The sequence below is a fragment of the Portunus trituberculatus genome, chromosome 6 (assembly GCF_017591435.1).
Source record: "Portunus trituberculatus isolate SZX2019 chromosome 6, ASM1759143v1, whole genome shotgun sequence".
Lineage (NCBI taxonomy): Eukaryota > Metazoa > Arthropoda > Malacostraca > Decapoda > Portunidae > Portunus > Portunus trituberculatus.
In genome coordinates, this window is record NC_059260.1 from 1,591,389 (window position 1) to 1,613,888 (window position 22,500).

The following is a 22,500-nucleotide window of genomic DNA, read 5'->3' on the forward strand; positions in this document are numbered from 1 at the left end:
CTGGTTGGTGGTGGAGAGTGGAGTCCCACAAGGTTCAGTGCTTGCACCAATACTTTTCCTTGTATATCTTAATGACATGCCAGAGGGAGTAACCAGTTATATTAATTTGTTTGCGGATGATGCGAAGTTGTGTAGGTGTGTGAAGAGTGAAGAAGATTGTGAAATTTTACAGGCAGATCTGGATAAGATTTGGGAGTGGAGCAAGAGGTGGGAAATGGAATTTAATCTGAGCCAAAGTCATGTGATGGAGATGGGGAAGAGTGGAAGACGGCCAAGAGGGTCATATAAGATGGGTGAAGAAGTAGTGTTGAAAAAGGTGGAAAAGGAAAAGGATTTGGGAGTGATAATACAAGACCATGGGCAGTTTGAGGCTCATATTGATAAGATGTTTGGAGAAACGTATAATTTGATAAGAAATATTGGATTAGCCTTCCATTATATGGATAAAGATATGATGAAGAAATTAATTAGTACGGTAATTAGACCAAGATTGGAATATGCTGGAGTGGTTTGGTCCCCTTATAAAAAGAAGCATATAAGGAAGTTGGAGAGATTGCAGAGAATGGCAACAAAAATGGTTCCGGAATTGGCAGAAATGACCTATGAGGAGAGATTAAAAGAAATGAATTTGCTTACCTTGGAACAAAGAAGAGAAAGAGGAGATTTAATACAGGTTTATAAACTGTTGAACGGACTGGATGAAGTGGATAATGAGCAAATGATGTTGAGAGAGGAAAACTTAAATAGAACTACGAGATCGCATAGTAAAAAGATAGCCAAGGGAATATGCTTGAAGGATGTGAAGAAATATAGTTTCCCACAAAGATGTGTGGAGGTGTGGAATGGTTTGAGTGAGGAGGTGGTGTCAGCAAGGAGTGTGCATAGTTTTAAAGGAAAGTTGGATGTGTGTAGATATGGAGACGGGGCCACACCAGTATGATACCCAGGCCCTGTAAAATTACAACTAGGTGAATACACACAACCTAACCTGTCCTAACTAACTAAATGGATGTGGATATTACACACACACACACAAAAAAAAAAAAAAAAAAACTAAACAACAAAATCAAGAGTTAAAAAAAAAAAAAGGAAAATTTAAACAAGATAAAAACAATACGTGGTAACTTTCTGTATACGTTTCGTGCAGGACATGAGCGCCATTTTGCCTTGCCAGTGAATCATCGTATCATTACTGCTTATATCTCAGCAAATACGTGACCCCCAGTGACACGCCCTTAGTGATACATCCAGGAGGGGCGTGGCAAGGCGTATCACCAGCGAGAGACACGGTGACACAAAGGAAAGCAGAGAAATTGGTCTAAATAATGGAGAGTGACGCGTTCCTTGATTTTTTGTTAACTGCTGATCCTTTTAACTTAGGCCTACCTTTATCCTTAGGTCTACAGGATGAAGGGGGGCCTTGTGAGGGGGAGAGGTCACAGCAGGGGGTCTCTGAGGGGTCACAAGTGGGTCATAGTATTGTGTTTGACCTCTCCAGGGAGTGTGACCTTGTAAGCAGTCTTGATGTGAACGAGTTGGATATTGGTAAGTTGTTGTTGTTGTTGTTTGTTGTTTAGTGGTGTGTATGGGTAATTGTTTTGTTTTTATTTGTTTAATGGCCACTGTCTCCGCCTTCACTCAGCTGATGGGACGTGGGGAATGAAAATATGATAACCTTGCCCTAACCTAACCATAACTCAATCCTAACGTAACTTAATTAACTTTGACTTGACCTAACCTCACCTCACCTCACCAACTTTAACCCAACTCAACCTAACCTCACCTCACCTCACCTCACATCACCACAACTCAATTTACCTTAAGTTACCTGACCTAACTTCACCTCACCTCAATTTTAACCTAACCCATCCTAACCTCAATTTTAACTCAACCTAACCTAACCTAACCTAACCCATCCTAACCTCATGTCACCTAACCTAACCTAGTTAAGAGAGAGCCGGGAAACAAGGACAGCTGGAGGGATGTCAGTATTACGAGTGCCATTTGTTGTTGTTACGGTTTAGTTATTGTTTTGTTTTGTTTATTAGTTAAGGACATAATACAATGAGGGAAGCTGCAATAGGCTGTGTTTTGTTAGGCCTACATGTGGCAGTCACTATGCAGAGGTGGTCCTGGCTACTTTTAAGCCCTTAGCAAGCCCTCCTTGGGACGCCATCCTGTTCCCCTTAGGTCAGTCTATCCTCCTGTCTCCCTCCTCCCCCATAGGTGCAAGTTGATCACCTGCCCCCCCCCTTCCCCCATTGCCTTTTCTCATGACACACAACCTATACGACTCAGCAGCAAGTTGATGTGACAGTAGGGGCGCCCCACCCACCACCCCTCTAATTTGATGTGGAAATTATCGGAATTAGCGTAGAAAATTGGTGACCTTTTTTGTGGGGTGTGGGGGGGAGGGGCACTCGTACACCCCGAAATAGATTGTGCCATGCAGGGGTTGCCCACATTGCCAATAGCAAAAGCCATCCCTGCCTGTATGAGCAAACCTTGATTCCATGTATCATCCCATCCATAAGTGTATCTAATCTCCTTTTAACCCCTTCAGCACTGGGAAGCATTTCTACCATGAGTTTTGGGTGTGATTGGACGATTTTATTGAAGGAAGGGTTTGTGGAGGTCAGAAGATTAATGGACACAGTTTTAATGCCCCACATGAGTTTTTGAAGCTGTATAGAATCACCAAATAGTCACCAGAATGAATATGGTAATGCGTCATAGTACTGAAGGGGTTAAAGCTCCCTGTTGACTCACCACTAACAACATGACTACTGAGACTGTTCCCTCACTCGTGGAGAACTCATGATCTTTAAGGGAACTGGCAACAAAGTAGGCTTTTTTTTTTTTTTATTTGTGATTTACCTTTGGCCAGTTTCCTCCTGTATAAAAAAAGATAAGAAAATAATAAAATAAATAAATAAATAAATCATCAACCACTTTTTTTAAGACACCAGCACCTGTCTATCATTTGTTACTCCTGTCTGAATCTGCCAGGAAGGTGATGGTATCCGAATCTGCCCTAATCCGTGTGCCCAGTATTGGTATTAGTACATTTGTTTTCTATTATAGCCAAACTTTTAAATTTTATTAATGTTTTTATTATTACAGTATTATTTTTGTTGTTTCCATTGTTGTTGTTCTGAATATTGTTGGAATAACTTTAACAATCCATAAAACTTGTACAAACCTAACCTGATCCAACCCACACTAACCAAACCTAACTGTGTCTGTGTTAAGTATTGCATTCTCAACCCACACCCCACACAAACTAACTTAATCTAACCTACCATAACTGTTGTATTGTCGCCCTCAGCCCACACAGCCTAACCTATCCTATCATAACTATTGTCTTCTCAACCCACAGCCCTCACAAACTACCCTAATGGAACTCCCTAACCTAACTTTGGCGGGAAAAAAAATAATAATAAATAAATAAATATAAAAAAAAAATAATAATAAAAAATAACAACGAACCTTAAAAAAAAAAAAAAACCCTAGAAATAATAATGATAAATAAAATAAGTAAATAATTAAGCAAACAAACAAACAAACAAATAGATAAATAATAATAATAATAATGATAATAGTAATAATAATAATAATAATAATAATAATAATAATAATAATAATTGTAAAACCTAACCTAACTTTAACAACCCTAACCATCTCTACAACATTTCAGACTTGCCCTTGTTCAGTGACGAGATAGAAGTGGCACCCCAGGAGTCCCCCAGTGCCATAGGACCCCAGCACACCCTGAAGAATGCCAGACCAGCTACCTCCCAGTGCCAAATGTCAAGACAGGAAGCCAGGCATTCAGTTACATCCCTGAGGACGCCCTTTTTGAGACTAATGGCATCCCGGCCCCCCCACGCTTGGCACTCATGGCCCCAGAGTATAATGGCACTCCCCCACTCAAAGATCTTTCATTGGAGCCAAAACTGGTGACTGGGGAGCAGTGGTGATGTTCTGTGTGGCACTGTAGGTGATAAGGTGCCATTTACACTTCTTGGCACAGTACCTGCAGCTCAGAAGTTAGTGCCATGTGAAAATAGTGCCTTGTTTCCCTCTGGCACTGAAATTATAGGGCAAAAGTTAGTGCCAAATGAAATTACAGACTCTTTTCCTCATGGCACTGTATCTGTAGAGCCAAAAATAGTGCCAGATGCAGCCAATGGTTCCCCTATCCTCTATGGCACTCAGGTATTAGATCCAAAGGTGCCAGATCAGGCCAGGAGTGCCTCTGTACCAGTGCCAAAACTAAACACTGCCGTAATGAACTATGGCACTCAGAATGTTGACACAATGGCCACAGTGCCAGATAGGACCACTACCACCTCTGTCCCATGTGGCATCCAGACTTCAAACCCCAAAATAGGACAGGAGAGTGCCGGAATGTGCCACTCTGCAGCTTATGGCACTGTCACCATCAACACGTCGCTGATACAAGGCCCGGAGAGTGCCAGTGGTGCTGCCCATACCACACAAACACACACCACAAACACCACAAAGAAACGGATTAGAAAACGGAAGAAACCAGAGGAAATGGTGAAAAAAACAAGAAAATATGAACAGGGACCTCTCAGCGATCACCTGGAGGAGAGGAAACGCCTGGACGCCATCAGGGCCAAGAGGTGCCGTGAGAGGAACAGAAACGACGTCATGGCACTGAAGGAGAAGCTGGCACTGGTGGAGGAGGAGAAGGGTGCCATGGCGAAGGAAATAGCACAACGGGAGGCTTACGAGGGGGTCCTTCGGAAACTGTTGTGGGAGAAGACTGGTATTGCTGTACTTCCCTATGCCTCCCCCTCCCCCTCCCCCTCCTCCTCCTCCAGGTAATTATTTTTTTTTATTGTACATTTAAATTTTTTTTTTTTTTTTTTCATTTATTTTGTGGTTTATCTTTACTTTTTCTCACTTTTTTCCCTTTAATTTGTTTCCTTTGTCTTCCTTTTTCTTTCTTTCTCTCTTTTTCCTCCATCAGTTTAATTTCTTTCATTCTCTCTCTCTCTCTCTCTCTCTCTCTCTCTCTCTCTCTCTCTCTCTCTCTCTCTCTCTCTCTCTCTCTCTCTCTCTCTCTCTCAGTAATTAAATTTTTAGGGCCATTTATTTCAGTTTTATATTTGTTTTATTATTTTTAATTTTTAATTTTTATTTTTGTGCTTGTCAAGATACAATGAAATATTAGAGGATAGTAGTAGTAGTAGTAGTACTAGTAGTAGTAGTAGTAGTAGTAGTAGTAGTAGTAGACTAAAACTCCTTCTATTAATGTGTTACTTTCTATCTTTCCAGCAATAAGATGGCACTACCTCAGCTGCAGACCACTGGATGAACACACACACACACACTATCCCAAGATTGGAAATAATGAGCTCTGAGCTCGTTCCGTAGGGTAACGTCTGGCTGTCTCGTCAGAGACTGCAGCAGATCAAACAGTGAATTACACACACACACACACACACACACACACACACACACACACACACACACACACACACACACACACACACACCGCGTAGTGTAATGGTTAGCACGCTCGACTCACAATCGAGTGTGCGGGTTGAGTCCAGGGGGTGGTGAGGCAAATGGGCAAGCCTCTTAATATGTAGGGTGTGTTCACCTAGCAGAAAATAGATAGCTATGGGATGTGACTTGAGGGGTTGTGGCCTCGCTTTCCTGGTGTGTGGAGTGTGGTGTGGTCTCAGTTGGTCTATGAACTCTGAGCTCGCACCGTAATGGGGAAAACTTGCTGGGTGATCAACAGGCAACCATAGTGAATTACACACACACACACACACACACACACACACACACACACACACACACACACACACACACACACACACTTTTAATTAATATATCTCATCTCATTAATTTTGAGCACATTTTTAATCTCATATCTACAGCACATTTTTCCCTATCAATTTATTGCACACCTGTCAGCAGCTCAGGTATGGGCAGGTGTGGAGAGAGGAGCTTGTATCACGAACACACAAACGCACATACACTCAACATGATTTTCCGAGGTCTCAATGTGTGTTAACTGGAACCCCACCCATAACTCACCAACGCACAAACACACGAGCACAATCCTCTGAGGTCTTAATGTGTGTTAACCGTGCCCTTTTCACGAACACTAACGCACAAACGCACAAACACAATTTTCAAAGGCCTCATTGTGTTAACTTGCCCTTTCCCCACACTCTCACAAACACACAAATGCACAAACACAATTTTCCAAGTCCTCAGTGTGTTACTTCCTCCCTCCCCGCTCATGAACACAATTTTCCGAGAACTCTGTGTGTTATCCCTTCTCCCCTCAAGAACACACGAACACTCACCACAATTTTCCAAGCCCTCACTGTGTGTTAACTGCCCTGTCCCCTCACCAACACATGGACACACAAACACAATTTTCCAAGAGATCAGTGTGTTATCCGTCCCTCCCCTCCTTCCCCGCACTCAACCCCAAGCTCACTGCAAAACAAAACAAATAACTAAAGTTTAAAGATTGTATGTTGTAGAATAAGGAAAGACATTTTTGTTTGATTTAAGGAAAGATGTGTCAATTTAAGGTTATTTTTGTAAAGGATCACTCATTTCTTTTTCATTTCTCACATTTCAAAACTCCGAGATGACTATTTTCAAAGCTTGTCTTCTCAAACCCTTCTGTGCTTCACCTCCACTATTTCAAAAGGCTTTATCTAAATTGACACAAGTTTTTTAAGGTGTTTTTATGGTTCCAAAGGCAGAGTGACAAGATTTCTACATTTTGACTGGAGAAACTCTCTTGAAAATTCCACTAATAATTTCTGTGGCCTTGGAAAATAGATGTGGTGAGAGCAAAGCGTTTCAGAATAAAGACTTTAACCCTTTCAATATCAGGACACGTTTTCATGTTCATTCTGGTTATTTTATATAACTTCAGAAACTCATGTGGGGATTAAAATATTGAAAACTGTTGCCATTAATCTTCTGACCTCCATGAAACCTTGCCAATATCAATAAAAGGGTTTAATCGTACACAAATCTCAAGGTAAAAATGTGTGCCAGTACTGAAGGGGTTAGAATAGTGAAGACTAGCCATTAATCTTCTGGACCTCCATAGACCCTTCTTAATGTCAATAAAATGGTCCAATCATACCCAAAACTCAAGATAAAAATGTGTCCCAGGACTGAAAGGGTTAAATTTTAGTCTATTTTATCCATTATTGCTTTTATTTTTGAGTGAGATAATAATGTAAATTTGTGTATATATTTGTCTAATGCCTTATTAACATTATTAAGTTTTATCCATAAATTGCCAGATGTTTTATTTATTTATTTTATTTTTTTCATTATTTCTTGGTTTGCTTGTGGATTAATTTTCGCTTTCATTATTTCTGTGGTTTGTTTGGCTTTCATTTCTGTTCTTTCCATCTTTTGGTTTGTGTGTTTGTCTTTCAGCAAAGTATGTTGGATTGTGATTATGTACCATTCTGAATTATGTTTGTCCATGTGTGTATGTATGTATGTATGTCTCGATATTGAGAGAGAGAGAGAGAGAGAGAGAGAGAGAGAGAGCTATACTGCACATATACATCAGTTCAGGCAACAGTGTATGCAGTACTATTACTATTACTAACAATAGCCAGTATTAAAGCAAATACACCATGTATATTTTCTGAACACATAATACATTATTTATATATACACACAGTGGTTTGTATTCATCACCCCCCTCCCCCCGTGGCCGTCATGCCCCACCTCAAATCACCTCACTGGTGAGACGCGGCCTGATCAGTGACGGTGTGTGTGTTGAGCCGCTGAGGGGCGCCCCGCGGGCCCACACATCCCTATTTTCCCCAGGCAGGTGGTGCAGGTAGCTGGTGGTGTCCCTGGCTGCTCCTTAGAAGCTGCGCCAACCGATCAGGCAGGAGTGAGGGTAGGGGCGGGTGTGGTGCCCTGTGCACAGCAGGCGGCAGCTGACACAGCCACGCTCTGTATTATGTTCCTTGGTGTGGCATGCTCAATACTCAATGCTCACTGCTCACCACCGCCTCACTCTCCACCAGTGGGGACCACACACTCAACACCGGCGGGACATATGAGAAGAGTCCTTCCTGCTGATCACAGTCACAGGACTAAGGACATTAGGACACACCACCACCACCACCTGGCGCGGCGTGACGTGGCGCGGGGCGGGTCGGGGGGCTGGCTTCGTGTGGTCTGTGGTGCGTGTTGTGGTTGTTTCAGCACGGTGCATGGTGCACCGACGCCATGTGCACCTGTAGTGGTGCCTCAGAGCTCACGGCTGTGCCTCACACACTACTCTCACCACACCCGCTACTGCCGGTCAGCGCTCAGCGGTCACGTGAAGGGGTTATACCTTCACTATTTCTTTTACTGTACCTACTCTCCTAAGTCTCCTTGTGTCCTTAATGGTCACGCGGATTAAGGCGCCGCATTCTGCCACGATGGTGGTAGATTGCGGGGCATCGATTCGAACCCCACTAGTGACATCTAGCAGCTATATGGCCTTTGTTGCCTTTATAGCAGCAGGACAAATTACTTCATTGGAGGGGAGGCTCCCTTGTGATGACTTAATTTGAGGATTATTTAATCCTTTAATCCTAAGTCTCCTTATCTCCCTGCCTTCGGCCTTCAAAATTTAGTGTTTCTGTTTTTCCTTCTTAATTAATGATAATGATAATAATACAATAATATTTATAATAATTCTTATCATTATTAATGTAATTAATTTATTATCTAAATACCTACCGTATAATTTCAAATCAAAGTTGTTGATTTTCTGATCCACGTATATTTTTTGTTAATATTGATTTAAATACGCAACCATGTGATGATGATAATGCGAAGTTACAATAAAACAACTCTTTAATGCATAATTCAATAATTTAAATTCAAATGAACATGGTTGTTTTTATTCTTCGATATTTGAGTTCAATATTCATCTAGCCATAAAGCAACATTAATAACTGCTTAGATTAACAGATTATATAACTTCAAAATACAAGACCAAATAAACTAATAATTCAAATCTTAGAATCCTTAAAAAAGAAGCTCAATTCACTCGGTTCCTCGAAGCAGAAGCGAATCTCGACACTCGGACACGGACAGCCAAGTCAGTCATGAAGGGCGGCAGGAGGAAGTGGAGGTCATGTGATCCCTTTAATCATTTCCACTTTTTTTCCCTTGTATTGAAGTTGTTGCTAAGCTGTGTGCGGCGGGAAGTGTGGGAGAGGAGGAGGAAAGGTGTGGAGTGCTTGAGATGAAGAGGAAATGCACGAGAGAATTAAATAATTGAAGAGCCTTTTAAGAGGAAAGATGAGAGGGAGGCTGGGTGAGGCTCATCCTTCACTAGCACAAGTAAGTGACGTTGTTGTTGTTATTATTGTTATTATCACTACTACTACTACTACTACTACTACTACTACTACTACTACTACTACTACTACTACTGTTATTATTCTTGATTTATATGTTATTTTTGCCTTTTTCTTTCTTATTCTTGTTGTTGTTGTTATTATTATTATTATTATTATTATTATTATTATTATTATTATTATTACTAGCATTAGCATTATGGGTAAAATTGTTATTCTACACACACACACACACACACACACACACACACACACACACACACACACACACACACACACACACACACAGTACTCACCTCTGACAGTGGTGCATACGTACACACGGCCAGGTATACACGGGAAGTACACACCTTGAATGAAAACACACGTGCACACACACACACACACGCACGCACACAGTAAAACGCACACGAATATACCAAATACGAACACCACTATATGATTGACTGACGGGGCGGCTGACAGGTGACTGACTGACGAGAGAGAGAGGGAAAAGGAGAGGGAGAGGGAGAGGGAGATAGGGGGGATGCTGACTGATGTATGATAACTATATGTATACTTCGATACACAGATATGCCCAAAGCTGTGTTTATTTGCTGTATAGTGGAAGTTGCATAGAAAATTGGGTGTTTTTTGTCTCTGTGGTATATTTAGATTGGATGAAGTGAAGGAAAATGAATAAATGAAGGAGAAATGAGAAATTGATAACTTTTGGTTCAAGATGTAACAAGAAACGTGTGTGTGTGTGTGTGTGTGTGTGTGTGTGTGTGTGTGTGTGTGTGTGTGTAGCAGAAGCCGTACATGAGCGGAACCTACGCACACGTGACACCTGTACGTCTAAAGTTACACACACACACACACACACACACACACACACACACACACACACACACACACACACACACAGATCACTTTCAATCCTCATCCCTCGAACAAATTGTGTGTGTGTGTGTGTGTGTGTGTGTGTGTGTGTGTGTGTGTGTGTGTGTCACTCGCCCAAACTCAAGATACAAAAACAACAAACTTTTTACCTTTTATAGTTTTTTATTAAGACTATTGTATTATTATTATTAACATCACAACTGCTGTTATTGTCACAACTACAAACTACTCCATAAAAAAAGAAGAAAAAAAAACAAAGAAAAGTAAAGGAACAGACCCCCCTTTAAAAAAGAAAATAGAAAAAAATGAAAATAATAATAATAATAATAATAATAATAATAATATCACCTGTTAATAGTAATAAAAGTACTATTACACTACTAGGAGAAACAGGACAATTAGTAACAGTTAAGTAGGCAACCCACACGTATGCACAGTAGAGGCCTGAAGTCATGTCACCTTGCGTCTCGTTTTCTGTTGACGCTAAGTTGAGACTGGTGATATGAAAGTAGACTGAGACTCACGTGACAAGATTGTGATATAGGGAAGGAATTTGAATTGAATGAATGACCTGATAATGGAAAGAAAAATGGAGATAGGTGGAATAAAATAGAAAATGTGAAGAGGCAAAGAAGAAGGAAAGTGGAAAAAAAAAAATACATGCATTTGGGGTAACTAGAAGAGATGATAAAGAGAAGTAATGAGGAAAAGACTGAATAAACAAAGAAATACATGCATTTGGAATAATTAGAAGAGATGAAGAGACGAAAAAAAGGAAAAGAAAAGAGAAAGCTTAATAAAACATGCAAATAGAGATGCTGGAAAGAGAAAATGGAAGAAGACACCTGAAATAAACTGGAAGAGACGAAGAAGAAGAAGAAGAAGAAGAAGAAGGATAAACACAGATACTCATATTAGAAGGATTAAAGGCCTCGGTAAATAAAACAAACCCAGCTAGAGACATTGGAGGTGCGAAAGATGGCATGACTTGTGGACTCTTAACTGCACGAGGCAAAGGACAGTTATGAAGCGAAGGCCCGGTCCGAAGAGCTCCGTGACACGTGTTCGTGAAGCCTTGGGGCGGTTCACAGTGGTGTTCGAGACAGACGGTTCGAAGCACTGAGACACGACACGGGGATTGGAGAGCGGGAGTGTTTTATTTATGGATGTACGTGAACAAATGTGACGGATTGGAGTAAATAATCTGGTTCATTGTGTTTTTTTGGGTTTTTGATACACTGAAGGAATTTTTGGATTAAGCATTGATGGGAAAGTTGAAAATATAGTTATAGGAAAGCAATTAATTAATGAACGAGTAGAGAATTGTGACGGATGGGAATGAGTAATCTGGCTTAGTGTGTTTTTTTTGACTTTCGATACACTGAAGCAAATTTGGGATGAAGATATATCATGGAAAGGTTCAAAAATAGTTACGGAAAAGCAAATAATCAACAAACACCTTTTAAATTGACACATATTTCAACAATAACCAAATTAACACACATTCCGAAATAAATAGAACCAGAGGAGGTAAAGTTTAGGTTCCGTATCAGTGAATGTGCTTCGAACCAGTGCTTCACGAGGCCTCAAAGCTTCAGTGGAGCTCATCGAAGAGACAGCCTTCCAAACCTGGGTTATGCATCCCCGGAAAACAGAAAAAAATAACAAGAATCATGAAATAAGCCTACAGGTGCTGATAGGAATATAGTGCTGGGACTAGACCGTCTGGCGCTGACCTGGCGAGGGAGTCTGTGAGGGAGCGTTAGAGGGCTGACTAGGAAAGCTGAGAGACGCCCGCAACACGCTACAGCAGCAGGATTAGAACCGCTATGACAGGATCAGAACCGGCTAACCTCTAAGATCTGTGGGAGTTAATCCAACGCGACATGCAACAAGGGAAGGACTTTGGGATCCTACACGCTTTCTGTATTTTGGTCTGTTTGTACAAGTCCTTATTTGTGGGATCGAATTCTCTTTACTTGGGGTCGAGTACCGTAGAAAACTTTTTAAAGGGATCCAATACTATTTTTTGTAGGATTTAGCGTAGGAGTCTTCAAATAGGATGATGTAATACTCTAGGTTTCTTTTTCAATGTTTTTCTATGGCGTTTGTAAAGGATTCATGGTGATAGGACTATAGAGGGTAATTATAACAACAATGAGGTTTACTTAAGGACTCCTACATGAATAAGGACTGTGTGTGTGTGTGTGTGTGTGTGTGTAAGTAAGTAACCCTACACGAAACCTACGCAGGACAAGGCTTAGAAAACGGGAGGTGCTAAAGGGGGGCAGTTAAAAAGAAGAAAAAAAAAAAAAAACGAAAAAAAAAAAACACTAACTGGGACTCCCTCTCAGATCAAACACCGCTTTGGAAATTAGCGAAGAAAAATGAAAAAAAAAAAAAACCCAACTAAGACGGTCTAGTTTTGTGGAAGGAAAAATAATATTAATTGTAATGAAGAAACACAAACATTGCAACTTTCAAAATGAATCGGATAAAGAGACCAATTAGTGAAGGTTTACCAGTGTATGATAAAAAAAAAAACAATAATAATAATAGCAATAATAATAGAAGTAATCGTGTAAGTCAACCAATAGTAACAATAATAATAAAAAAAAAAAAGTCACTGATGATAAAAAAGAAACGAAAAATAAATCAAATGTGAAGATTTTGACCTAATTTGAAATCCTGTGTTTCTGATTCATTGTTTCGAAGCTTTGAAGAGTCGCAGTCGATCGGATTGTGAAGCGTTGGTGTTTCAAATCGTATGGCGCAGTGAAGCTTGCAGATGCGAGTGACAGGGCTTCAGGAAGTGGGCGGCGTGGGTTTGAGTATGGGCGTGGCATGGGCGTGAGAAATATAGACTGTTAGAGTGAGTGAAGAATCGGATACTCTTTCCTCCTCTTCCTCCTCCTCTTTTTCCTCCTCCTCCTCCTCCACGCCCACACGCCCACGCCGCCCATTAAGAGGAGTATTGGATGCCAGTTGGATGGGCGTGGTTCAATTTTAATTTTTTTTTCTTTGTGCGTGCGTGTGTGCGTGTGTGTTGATGGAGCAGCTGTTCGTTTGTTTGTTTGTTTGTCTTTATTTGTTACTGATCGATTGGTCGTGGAAGGCTTTATCTTTCTATCTTTTTATCTTTTTGGTGATCTTTTTTTTTTTTCTTCTTTTATTTTGTTTCTCCTTTCTCATCTCCACTTTTCCCTTTTTTTTTCTTTCTTTTTCCAGGTATCTTTTCTCTTTTAAATCTTTTTCTTCGCAAATTATGACACTGCAAAATTGTACAAACATCCATTTCCTTTACTGTTTGTGTGTACATACATACATACATACACACACACATCACCAAGTCGTCACCACCACAATCACAAGTCACCATCGCTCCACCATCACTACCACCACCACATCCTGCTGGCATCCTACAATCCTCGTATCCTGGTATCGTGGCATCCTTTGGGTATCCTAGCAACTTAGTAGGACCTGCCAAGGACGAAGGAGCTTGAGGTGCGTCTCCTGTCATCGTAGTCAGGGATGAAGCAGTACTCGAGAGGGTTGCCTGAGTATCCACTGGGGCAAGAGCAGACTGGCATGTGATTCTTGACGTTGCATTCTGCCTTCTCACCACACACGCTGTCGCCATCCAGAGTGTAGCAAGGGGTCTGTGGGGGAAAGAAACCGTGAGTGTGTGTATGTATGAGTGTATGAGTGTATGAGCTTTTCACGGGAATTTCTGGGCTAAAGAGGATATTTATTGTGGTACCTCCTATCTCAAAGCCCACCCGCTAGGAAACCGTTGCCCCAAGAGAGGAAGCCCAACCTACACTCGGACCGTGGACAGAATTCGAACCCGTGAGCTTGGAGACCCCTCGGACCCCAAAGCACGCATGGTTCCACTGCACCAGGACGCGTTTCATACTCATTCTGGTTACTATTTGGTGATTTTATACAGCTTCAGATACATATGTTGAGATTAAACTAGTAAAGACTCTGGCCATTAATGTTTTCTCCTCCATAGACACTTCCTAATGCAAGCAAAATCGTCTAATCATAACCAAAAAATCAAGGTAACAATGCATCTCAGTATTGAAAGGGTTACATTTAGGTTACCAGATGAAAAAAAAAGATGGTTGAGTGTGTGTGTGTGTGTGTGTGTGTGTGTGTGTGTGTGTGTGTGTGTGTGTGTGTGTGTGAAATTTGGGTCACCAGCTGAGATTTTTTTTTTTCTAAATTGGTGAAATATTAGCTAGGTTCTGTGGTGAAGTGGTTTGATGGTCTAATGTCTAAATGGGTATGATATTTGCGTCTCTCTCTCTCTCTCTCTCTCTCTCTCTCTCTCTCTCTCTCTCTCTCTCTCTCTCTCTCTTAATCCTATCATTTCCCTAACCTTCCTACGACACACTCCCTCTCTCTCCCACCCTCGCACTCTCCCACACTCACCCTGCACATGTAGTTGTAGCAGGCGGTGTTGGAGCGGCAGTCATCGTTGGTCTGGCACTCTCCCTGCTTGCACTCGATGAGAGGGTTGCCGACGTAGTATTTGGGACAGGTGCACACTGCTCTTGTGTCGCCGGATCTGTCAGTGCCTGGGTTGCAGTTGGCGTTCAGACCGCAAGGGTTCGGGTTGCAGTAGTCCTCTGAGGGAGATTGGGTAGTTAGGCTTGTTTGGTGGTGAAATGAGAGTAGTTAGGCTTGTTAGGTGTTGAAGTGACCTCACCTCATCTTCCCCTCTATCCAAACCCTCACTCCTCCCCCTTATTCAGTTAGTCAATTCGTTTTATTGACCAAAAAGTGCATGTTTTACAATATAGGGAAAGGTGTAAACTTCCTATTGTTCCAAATAAAGAAGTATACCTTTAGAAACATAAATCAAAATACTACACTTCCTAACCTCACCTCACCTAACCTAACCTAACCCTTCCTGACTTAACCTAACCTCACCTAACCTCACATCACATCACGTCACTTAACCTCACATCACATCATCTTTTCAACCCTCCAACTCACTCCACTCATCCCTCACCACATACCGGGTCCGAAGGGTCTGCAGTGCTTGAAGGGATCACCAGTGTGGCTTCTGGGGCAGGAGCAGACGGGCTGGTTGTTGGTGGTCTTGCAGTTGGCGCCATCACCGCACGTGCCAACGCAGGGGTCGATGCAGCGGTAGTCCTTGCACGCCTGGTTAGAGTTGCAGTGGTTGTGTTCCGTGCACTCTGTATAGCACCTGGGGAAGGGACGCAGGACACATGTCATTCAGTGTATGGTGCTCGTGGCCACACTGATACTCCGTCACTTCAATGTTGGATTTTCACGGGAATCATGGGCTAAACTCTAGCCCATGATTCCCTCTAGTCGCTAGAGGTGGTATTTTGGGTACCTTCTATTTAGAAGCCCACCCATTAGGAAACCCCGAGTGAAAGCCCTTCCTACACCCGGACCGTGGCCAGAATTCAGACCTGTGCGTTGAGAGAGAGAGAGAGAGAGAGAGAGAGAGAGAGAGAGAGAGAGAGAGAGAGAGAGAGAGAGAGAGAGAGAGAGAGAGAGTAGGAAAGAAAGAAATAAGTAAAGGTCTGTATTCTGAAACTATACGCACCTGCTGTTGGGATCACCAAGGTAGTTCTCAGGGCATCGACAGACAGCGCGCTGGTTCCTCACATCACAGTAAGCATTCTCTCCACAGGCATCGCGGCAAGGGTTCACGCAGCTGGAAGGGAAAACAAGCACTTTTACCACCCTTACCCTGTCTATGGAAGAGGATAAACTATCCAAGAGCAACAGAAAGAACTAGGAAAAGGTGCACTGAATTCCAAATCCCTGAGAGAGTTAGCCAAAAGAGATAAATGTCTTGAAACCTTTCTACATAGGTTCAGGTTACAGGAATATAGAAATACAGAAGCAGGTAGGAAGTTCCAGAGTTAGAGTGAGGGAAGGTGGTAATGGTGTGCACTATAACGCTATTACCACCCTTATGTAGCCATTAGAGTGAGGGAAGAGTGTAACAGTGTGATTTGTGACGTGACTGCTGTTTCGTGTAGTTCTAGAGCGTTGCAGTGGACGTTTACTAAGTTGTCACGTGAGTCCTCTAGAGGTGATGTGGTGCAAGACTGGATGTGTAGAAATTCTCTCAAGTCATGTACCACTGACACCACTGACAGGAAAAAAAAGTGATCAGTGGATATAGAAGTTTGCTATTTCTGACGTTTTAATCCTGTAGGTTCACATATGGAAGAAAATTAGGATGAAGTCCAGTGTGTGTGTGTGTGTGTGTGTGTGTGTGCGATTAGGTACTCACATGTTGTTCCTGCAGGCCATGTTGTGTGGGCATTCGGAATCGCTGACGCATTCGGGTCTGCAGCCAGTCAGAGGGTTGCCGATGTAGTTAGTGATGCAGGAACACACTGGCCGCTCGTTTCTCACCTTGCAGTTGGTATGTGCACCGCAGGGGCTTGGGTTGCACAGCTCATCTGCAGGAGAGACAAAGAAGGGGGAGGGTGAGGTAGGGGATGTATCAACTATCAAGGAGACCGATAAAGAAAAGAGAGAGAAACAAATTGGAAAAAATGGTTACCTTGTAGAGAAAAAAATGTGTGGTAATGCTTTCACACACACACACACACACACACACACACACACACACACCTGAATGGAACCTGCGGCAGTGGGAAAGGGCATCACCAACATAACCATCGGGACAGGAGCAGACTGGCTGGTGATCCTTGACACGGCAATCAGCGTTCACACCACACATGCCACTGGTGCAGGGGTTCACACACTTGAGGCCCTGGCACACCTGGTAGTGAGGGCAGTCGTCGTGTTCTGCAGGATGAGGGGACAGTATGAATGACTACTACTACTACTACTACTACTACTACTACTGCTGCTTGACTTGATTTAAGAGAGAGGTTTCAAGACATTTTTTTTTCTACCATGTGGGCTTTTTCACTGGAGTTTATGGGCTAAAGGGGATATTTTTTGTGGTACCTCCTATCTCAAAGCCCACCCGCTAGGAAACCCTTGCCCCGAGTGAGGAAGCCCAGCCTGCACTCGGACCGTGGACAGGATTCGAACCCGTGCGCTTGGAGATCCCTCGGACCCCAAAGCACGCATGGTTCCACTGCACCACGGTGGCCCCTAATTTTTATCCCCTTTTTTGGCTAACTCTCTTTGACCTGCATGGGAGCTGTCAACTGAGTGGGCCTTTTTTCTTTTTATGTTGTTTTAGGCCAGTTTTCCCCTCTCACATGAAAACTACTACTACTACTACTACTACTACTACTACTACTACTACTACTACTACTACTTACCAATGCACTCTCCCTTGGTGCATCGCGTGAGTGGATCTCCCTCATAACCGAAGGGGCAGGAGCACACTGGGCGGCCATTGTCATTCCTGCAGTCAGCGTTGAATCCACAAGGCTCATCGTAGCAAGGGTTGAGTGGGGGAGCAGGGGGCGCGCGCTCCTCAACGTGTTCTGTTGGTATGTGGATGGGGAGAAGGTTTTAGTTCCCACAAGTCATTCCCAGTCATCACCAGTCACCATTAATCACCACCAATCATTACCAGTCACCACCAGATCACCATAAAATCACCACCAATCACCATCAGCCACCATTAGTCATCACCAATCGCCACCAGTCACTAGCTTACCTTCGGGGAGGCAGGAGATCTCGCCGTTTCCTCTGTAGTTGGCGGGGCACTCACAAATAGCTCTGTGGTTCCGAGCCCTGCACTCAGCATTGTGGGCACAGGCACCGGTCACGCACACGCGCACGCACTTCCGCCCTTGGCATCTGTAGTCGTCTGGGCACTCGTCGTCTCTAAGTGAGTGAGTGAGTGTGTGAGTGTGAGTGTGGAATTGTGGGAAGGTCATTGTAAACTGTATTCTTTTGTTTTCTTTTGTGGTAACCTTTGGAATTCCTGGTTTGTGTGTGTGTGTGTGTGTGTGTGTGTGTGTGTGTGTGTGTTTTGCTTGTATAAACTTGTAAAGTTCTTGTTTTTTTTTTTCAGACTGGTACTGTTAATTAGTGTTTTTTTTTCCTCTGTTATTTTAGACCAATGTTCCTCTTAATATATATTTGAGGAAAAAAAAAATACCCTGAGTGAAAGCCCTTCCTGCACTATGACCGTGGCCAGGATTCGAAACCGTGCACTTGTGGACCTCATACACACACACACACACACACACACACACACACACACACACACACACGTACCTTTCACACTGCGGCCTGCATCCATTAATAGTGTTTCCCATGGGCACGTAGCCGTCAATACAGCGGCAGAGAGCGACATTCTTCTTGCTCACTTCACACCGCGTGTTTTCCCCGCAGGGTGAAGGGTGGCAGGGGTTCTTGGAGGAGGAGGAGAAGGAGGAGGCGAAGGAGGAGGAGGAGGAGGAAGAGAAGGAGGTCGAGGGGGGAAGGGCAACAGATCCTCCTCCCGTGGTGATCCTACCCTGGCTGACTATTCTCTCTTGTGAGGCTGTTAGGATAGGTTAGGATAGGTTAGGATAGGATAGGTTAGGATAGGTTAGAATAAGTGGAGGTAAAGGTGAAGGAAGGAAAGGGAATGGAAGAGTGGAGGAAGTGGTGGGGAGGTAGAAGGTGGAGGAGGAGGAGGAGGAGGAGGAGGAGAGGAACGTAAGGAGGAGGGAAAGAAAAAAATATCAATTAATTCAAGTTCATGGCATTCAGTCTCATACACACACACACACACACACACACACACACACACACACACACACACACACACACACACACACACACACACACACACACACACACACACACACACACACACACACACACACACACACACACACACACACACACACACACACACACACACACACACACACACACACACACACACACACACACACACACACACACACACACACACACACACACACACACACACACACACACACATGCCTTTTTACACTCAAAATACTCACAAAACCATTATACATTACATACACTCAGACAAACAATTAATAGTTACAACAATTCCACCACCACATAGTTACATTTTTAGTAATTCTCTTTAATTTCAAGCCATAACATGCAAGCTCATTTGGGTCACGTGATTAGATTAGGTCACGTAATTAAGTTCATGATTACACGTGCACTGGATTACGTACATGAAACAGTACGTACACCAGGTTATGTGTGCACGTGAATTAAGATGCACATGTGTGTATGTATGGTGAATATTAGTATGTACACCTTTTTATATGTGCGTCAGTGTGTACGTGTGGATACAGAACACGTTTAGAACACATAAGGAAGAACACACACAAGTAACATGTAAAGGAACACAATTAGAAACACATATAAAAACACACACTAGAACAGAGAGAGAGAGAGAGAGAGAGAGAGAGAGAGCATTTTAGAGCACATTTTAGCGGACACTAGAGAACACAAAGAAGATAACACGTATAACACATGATTAGAACACAGAGGGGGAAGGAGAACACAGAGAGAGAGAGAGAGAGAGAGAGAGAGAGAGAGAGAGAGAGAGAGAGAGAGAGAGAGAGAGAGTGTAGCTGAGACATTATTACTATTATTATCTATTATTATCATTATTATTATTATTATTATTATTATTATTATTATTATTATTATTATGACTATACGTGGAAAATAGGTGAAAGAAAGGAGTGGATAGGAGACAGAAGAAGAGACACACATATATACACAAAAAAAAAGGAAATAAAGCTTAATGGAACAAAAATATGGAAGAAAAAATGTCAGAAAAAGAGAAAAAAGAAGAAGAAGATAAAGAGGGGAGATAGAAGATAGAGAGAAAGAGACATAAAAAAAAAATCTGTCATCTTTCTCTTCATCTATCCTCCTCCTCCTCCTCCTCCTCTCTTCTTCTTCTTCTTTATCATTTTCTCTCATTATCAATTCCAGTCTGTTTCTGCTTCTGCTTCACGTCTGCTGCTGCTTCTGGTTGGGTCTGTGTGTGTGTGTGTGTGTGTGCGTGAGTGAGTGCGTGCATTAGGGTGTGTTAAGGTGCTGGTGAAGGATCAACATGATGGTGCTTACGAAAACCGAAGGGTGCGATTGGACGGAGAGGAGCACTTGGATAATCTGGAAGGGAAATGGTGAAATAAGATCTGACTGTCACTCCTGCATGGTTTACTCTCCATTAACCCCTTCAGTACCGTGGGGGGTTTCCATATTCATTCTGGTGACTATTTGGTGATTCTATACAGCTTCAGAAACTCATGTGGGGGGGTTAAAATAGTGAAGGTTATGGCCATTTATCCATAGATCCTTCCTAATGTCAGTCAAATGGTCTAATGGTACACAGATCTCAAGGTAAAAATGTGTCCCAGTACTGAAGGGGTTAAAATAGTGAAGACTGTGGCCATTTATCCTCTGACCTCCATAGACCCTTCCTAATGTCAGTAAAATGGTCTAATGGTACACAGATCTCAAGGTAAAAATGTGTCCCAGTACTGAATGGGTTAATATTCTTCTTTTTCTAACTGTTTTTCTTTCTTCCTTGTTTCTTTTCTTCTTCTTCTTCTTCTTTTCTCCCCTTTTAATCCCCTACATAAGTTTCTGATTCTGTATGAGGTCACCAAATAGTCGCCAGAATTGATATGAAAACGCGTCCTGGTGCTGAAGGGGTTAACTCTTGTCTTCCTCTTGATCCTGTTTATGTGGGTTTCCATCTCTTGTGCATAAAATAAAAGATAAATAAAGGATGCCAAAAATAAAGGTAATAATTCCAGACACAAATTATATCCTAAAATTCGAATTAATCAGTACCTTTAGAGAATTACCTTCCAATTACCGGTACCTTTAGAGAATTACCTTCCAATAGCCGGTACCTTCAGATAATTACCTTCCAACTACCGGTACCTTCGGATAATTACCTTTTAATAACCAGTACCTTTAGATAATTACCTTCCAATTACCGGTACCTTTAGAGAATTACCTTCCAACTACCGGTACCTTTAGAGAATTACCTTCCAATAGCCGGTACCTTCAGATACTTACCTACCAGTAACCGGTACCTTCAGATAATTACCTTCCAGTAACCAGTACCTTCAGATAAATACCTTCCAATTCTTAATCTCTTATGCATTTATAATCTACTTTGCAAGCTGCCAATCGTGTACACAAGCTCTTTAGCCCTTTAAGATTCAGAGCCTTTTAAGATACCAACAAAACACCACTCAATACCATACAGCCTTTTAAAAATACAAACCTTTTTAACCCTTTAAGATTCACAGCCTTTTAAAATAACAAAAAAAAAAAAAAAAAAAAACATATAGCCTTTTAAAAATACAGATAAAAGCACTCAATATTTTACAGCCATTTTAACACTACCAAACAAAAAGCATTCAACACTCTACAGAAGCGTTCCAGTCCTATATACAAAGGATCCAATCCCTTATACAGTACTGAACACCGCATTCTCCCGCCACTTAAGTCTTTAGTATGTACATCAACACCACACACCTTCCATACACACAGGGAATCTTGTGGTGAATAAAAAGAGTGAATAAGATAAAGTAAACACACTAAAATGAATAAATAGTGATAGATAATGGGAAAGTGAATAAATAGTGAATAGATAAATGATAATAGATGTTTTTTCTGCTTGAAGTTTGAATTAAAGTGTTTTTGTAGTGATGAATTATTAAATGGCCTTTTTTTTTTTTTTTAAGTGGCTAAGACATTTACGTGAGCCGTGTGTGTGACCTTTAGACATCGAGGTGACATATTTGATTAACCTTTCAGCCTTTAGCCATTTAAGTAAGCCTTTTTAAGTAACCTTTTTTCAGTGACCGCCATTCTATCTCGGTGACTTTTACGAGTGACCTTTATGGCCTTTTTAAGTGACATTTGCGCTGACCTTTATTCTTTTGCTTATTTATTTATTTGAAGTGTTTTTTTTTTCTTTTTTTGAGTGGCAGGTAAAGGTGAGGTAATGAGATGAGTCACAGCTTATTAATGAGACACAGCTCTAATGAAGGTCACTCGTCTCAGGTAAATCAGGTGAGCCTCTCAACGCACGTACATACATACACACATACACGTTACGTACATGTGGTGTGTACCTTAAGATTCCATGTGCGTATGTGTGTGTTTTCTCCTTCCTTCTCGTGATTTTAAGGACATTTTACAAGCATGCCTTAAATTAAATTGTGTGGGCTGATGGGTGGCATTCCTACACACACACACACACACACACACA

General features: G+C 42.0%; 3 protein-coding genes across 4 annotated transcripts in view; 2 read left to right on the forward strand and 1 right to left on the reverse strand.

The window, feature by feature from the left end:
- The first annotated feature begins 1,121 nt into the window (after positions 1–1,121).
- On the forward strand, positions 1,122–5,861 carry LOC123518199. Of its 2 annotated transcripts, none has more exons than XM_045278905.1 (3): positions 1,122–1,545; positions 3,698–4,850; positions 5,308–5,861. In XM_045278905.1, exons 2-3 carry the CDS (start codon positions 4,291–4,293, stop codon positions 5,345–5,347), a joined length of 600 nt encoding a protein of 199 aa, XP_045134840.1. In that variant the 5' UTR covers positions 1,122–1,545; positions 3,698–4,290; the 3' UTR covers positions 5,348–5,861. The 2 variants fall into 2 exon arrangements, with proteins under 2 accessions (XP_045134840.1, XP_045134850.1); XM_045278915.1 differs by having other exon boundaries at positions 3,698–4,833; positions 5,303–5,861.
- A 3,402-nt stretch (positions 5,862–9,263) lies between these two features.
- The window catches only part of LOC123518161 (adenosine kinase-like), a 55,826-nt gene continuing 42,589 nt past the window's right edge, over positions 9,264–22,500 (forward strand). The window contains exon 1 of the mRNA XM_045278859.1: positions 9,264–9,384. Coding sequence (XP_045134794.1) covers positions 9,343–9,384 — 42 coding nt within the window. The 5' untranslated portion in view covers positions 9,264–9,342. The remainder of the gene's footprint in view (positions 9,385–22,500) is intronic.
- LOC123518152 (adhesive plaque matrix protein 2-like) overlaps positions 10,426–22,500 on the reverse strand; it is a 23,364-nt gene continuing 11,289 nt past the window's right edge. Inside the window, exons 3-12 of the mRNA XM_045278851.1 lie at positions 20,334–20,378; positions 18,495–18,762; positions 17,929–18,098; positions 17,585–17,752; positions 16,920–17,096; positions 16,573–16,744; positions 15,874–15,984; positions 15,311–15,504; positions 14,721–14,917; positions 10,426–13,942 (exon numbers count right to left, since the gene is read on the reverse strand). Coding sequence (XP_045134786.1) covers positions 13,754–13,942; positions 14,721–14,917; positions 15,311–15,504; positions 15,874–15,984; positions 16,573–16,744; positions 16,920–17,096; positions 17,585–17,752; positions 17,929–18,098; positions 18,495–18,762; positions 20,334–20,378 — 1,691 coding nt within the window. The 3' untranslated portion in view covers positions 10,426–13,753. The remainder of the gene's footprint in view (positions 13,943–14,720; positions 14,918–15,310; positions 15,505–15,873; positions 15,985–16,572; positions 16,745–16,919; positions 17,097–17,584; positions 17,753–17,928; positions 18,099–18,494; positions 18,763–20,333; positions 20,379–22,500) is intronic.